Source organism: Nematolebias whitei, chromosome 11 (genome assembly GCF_014905685.2).
Source record: "Nematolebias whitei isolate Nwh7 chromosome 11, NemWhi1, whole genome shotgun sequence".
NCBI classification, from domain to species: Eukaryota; Metazoa; Chordata; class Actinopteri; order Cyprinodontiformes; family Rivulidae; genus Nematolebias; species Nematolebias whitei.
Window position 1 is genome coordinate 25,886,790 of NC_056508.1, and position 2,590 is coordinate 25,889,379.

Sequence of the window (2,590 nt, forward strand, 5' to 3'; positions counted from 1 at the left end):
GTGTGTGTGTGTGTGTGTGTGTGTGTGTGTGTGTGTGTGTGTGTGTGTGTGTGTGTGTGTGAATGACTGATGTGTTATTTCTGCACTGTCCGGCTAGATTATCATCTGTCATTCATCAGAGGGCACGAAGGCACCGTTTGTTATTTGGACAATGAGTGGTGCTCTCTGGAAATCCTCCCGATTGCACACAGTGTGGAAACAGTAATGAGACCAACAGCTCTGTTGCCATAGAGACCAGAGGCAAGTTTTTTTTTGGACACCTCGAACTCATAGTTTCCTCCTGGGTTTTGCTTTAGTTGTTAATTTAAAAGTTAACTCAGGTTTCTGTGAGCTAAAACACTGTCACGGTGAACTCTTTTGAAGCTCCAAGGGTGTTTATAAGACGCTCAGAGCGGAGACACAGATGGTCCTTCATGTGCGACTGAACAAACTTAAATCTTTTGCAATCAAATATTAATATAGTTGTTCCACCTGTGCAATCAAATTCCACTTACTGGACTTTAATTAATGTAATTTAGAGTAGCAGTATTCATGAGTTCTCTTATGAAGTGTAACATTTTACTCAATTTTGTTTTTTTGCTTCTTGGTATTTAAGATGAACTGAATGTTTTGGGGTGTTCCAGTTACATTTTTGTAGGGAATTTGAAATCATATTTTTTTCTTTTTAGTGTCCACATGAATGATAAGAGTATTCTGCTGATGCAACAATGAGATCAGTTAGAGTAGTTACATAAACCAACATTAATTAATTTATTTATTTTAGTAGAGCTGCTCCTACCTGCAGCTTTACAACTTGAACTTTGGAGGAGTATTACTGTGTGGAGATTCAGGTTATTCAATCCTTCCTAACATTAACAACAGCTTTATGATGAAGCTGTTACAGTTTTCAGGATGTGCCAAAATTTATATCACAGTTTCTCATCTTTGCTTTAAAGTCCACATTTTTTCAGAGCTTCCAGTCAACTTTAGACTCGTGCACTTGGCAACAATGTGATCATAGACCCATCATGTGTGGTTCAGCCAACAGTAATGAGCTCCAGAAGGAGGTGTATGTAAAAACTCAGGTGTCAGTTTCCAACAGCATCAACATCTTCAGTGGATCGTGCTGCCAGAGTGTGTGGAGTCACACCGGGGTTGAAAACACGCCCTTCCTCCTCCCTGCACTCAGTGCTGTCGGCTCTTTGACAGATGCGGTGTAAGCATAATGAAATCCAGTAACGCTAAGAAGTTGCTGCTGTTCCCTTCCCTCTGCTTTTTAGTGATGAACTTCAGCCGAGGTCCATCTGATGCAGCTGTGTTTGGATGTCTTTACTGGTCAAACACTTCAGAATGTAGCTGCCATTTTTACACATTGGTTTTAAATCATAATTTTGTTTCCTTTTCTTTTTGCTCCTGAAAGCCTAGCATTCATGTGCAGCCGAATACATTTTACGTTAAATTGCACAGACCGACTAGCTTTGTTTTTGCTTCTGAAAGGCCTGAATGGTAATTTTTCACTTCTGAAATGAAAGTATTTATCGTGTGTCGGGGAAACTTCAGTTTTGAAAATGACAAGATTCATCTGTTTTATTTAAATGGTAAACATTTGAAAACGTCTGTCATCTGGTGTGCGTGAACCTCTCACCCTGAGCTGAAGGCTCTCCACCCACTGTCCCACCGCTTTGTATTCTGGGGTGGAGGAGTTAGTCAGCTGGATCTGGAACAGGTCATAGCGTCCCGGAGCATCGCCGTTCCTGTTGAACACAACGGAGGTGCCGGCGCTGCCTGCACACACAACAATACACAGAAAATGCAGCAAAATGACCATCAAAAGTACAGAGAGCTGTTAGAGGCTGGGAGGAAACAGCAACTACCTTAATGGAACTACAAGGTCAAAAGAAGTCTGGAAATGATGGGGCGTTGTGTAAAATGTTGATAAAAACAGATTGCAATGATCTGCAAACCTTTTAAACCCATCCAACATTTTTCAGTCAGGTCATCTAGACCGTTTTTTTTTTTTTTGGTACTGAAACATTTTGCCTTCGATCCAGAAGGCTTCATCAGTCAAGGAAACACACAACAAAACTGAATCTTCCCCCAACAGCTTACTCCAAAGTAGAACAAACCAGTTCTACTTGTGATAAGATGGTCTTGTGTTTCCTTGACTGATGAAGCCTTCCGGATCGAAGACGAAACATTTCAGCACAAAAAAAAAAAAAAAAAAGAAACTGTCCAGATGACCTGACTGAAAAATGTTGGATTGTATACCTGGATTATCGAGCATGGACTTTGTTGCTTTTAAACCCATATTTTAATCATACGATAAAACATAATAATCAAATGTTTAAACTAAGAAGTTGTACTTTTTTGCAATAAATAAGGTAATTTTGAACTTTTTGCCAGCTAAACATCTTAAAAAAGTGGGGATGTGACAAGAAAAAGCTGAAGAAGTCAATAGTTCAAACAAGAAACAGCTGAAGGAGCATTTTGCAACTAATTAGTTTAATTGGTATCAGATCAGTATGGATACAAAACAGCGTTTTAGAGGTTAAAGCTCTATCGTGCAAAAAAAACAAGCCTTATGTGAACACCATCCAGACATTCTGTTGTT

The 2,590-nt window shown here is 39.5% G+C and overlaps 1 protein-coding gene across 1 annotated transcript in view; it reads right to left on the reverse strand.

The window, feature by feature from the left end:
• LOC119417253 (metabotropic glutamate receptor 7) overlaps nt 1-2,590 on the reverse strand; it is a 52,848-nt gene that overhangs the window by 6,158 nt on the left and 44,100 nt on the right. The window contains exon 6 of the mRNA XM_037684464.1: nt 1,625-1,764. Within this exon, the coding sequence (XP_037540392.1) occupies nt 1,625-1,764 (140 nt within the window). The remainder of the gene's footprint in view (nt 1-1,624; nt 1,765-2,590) is intronic.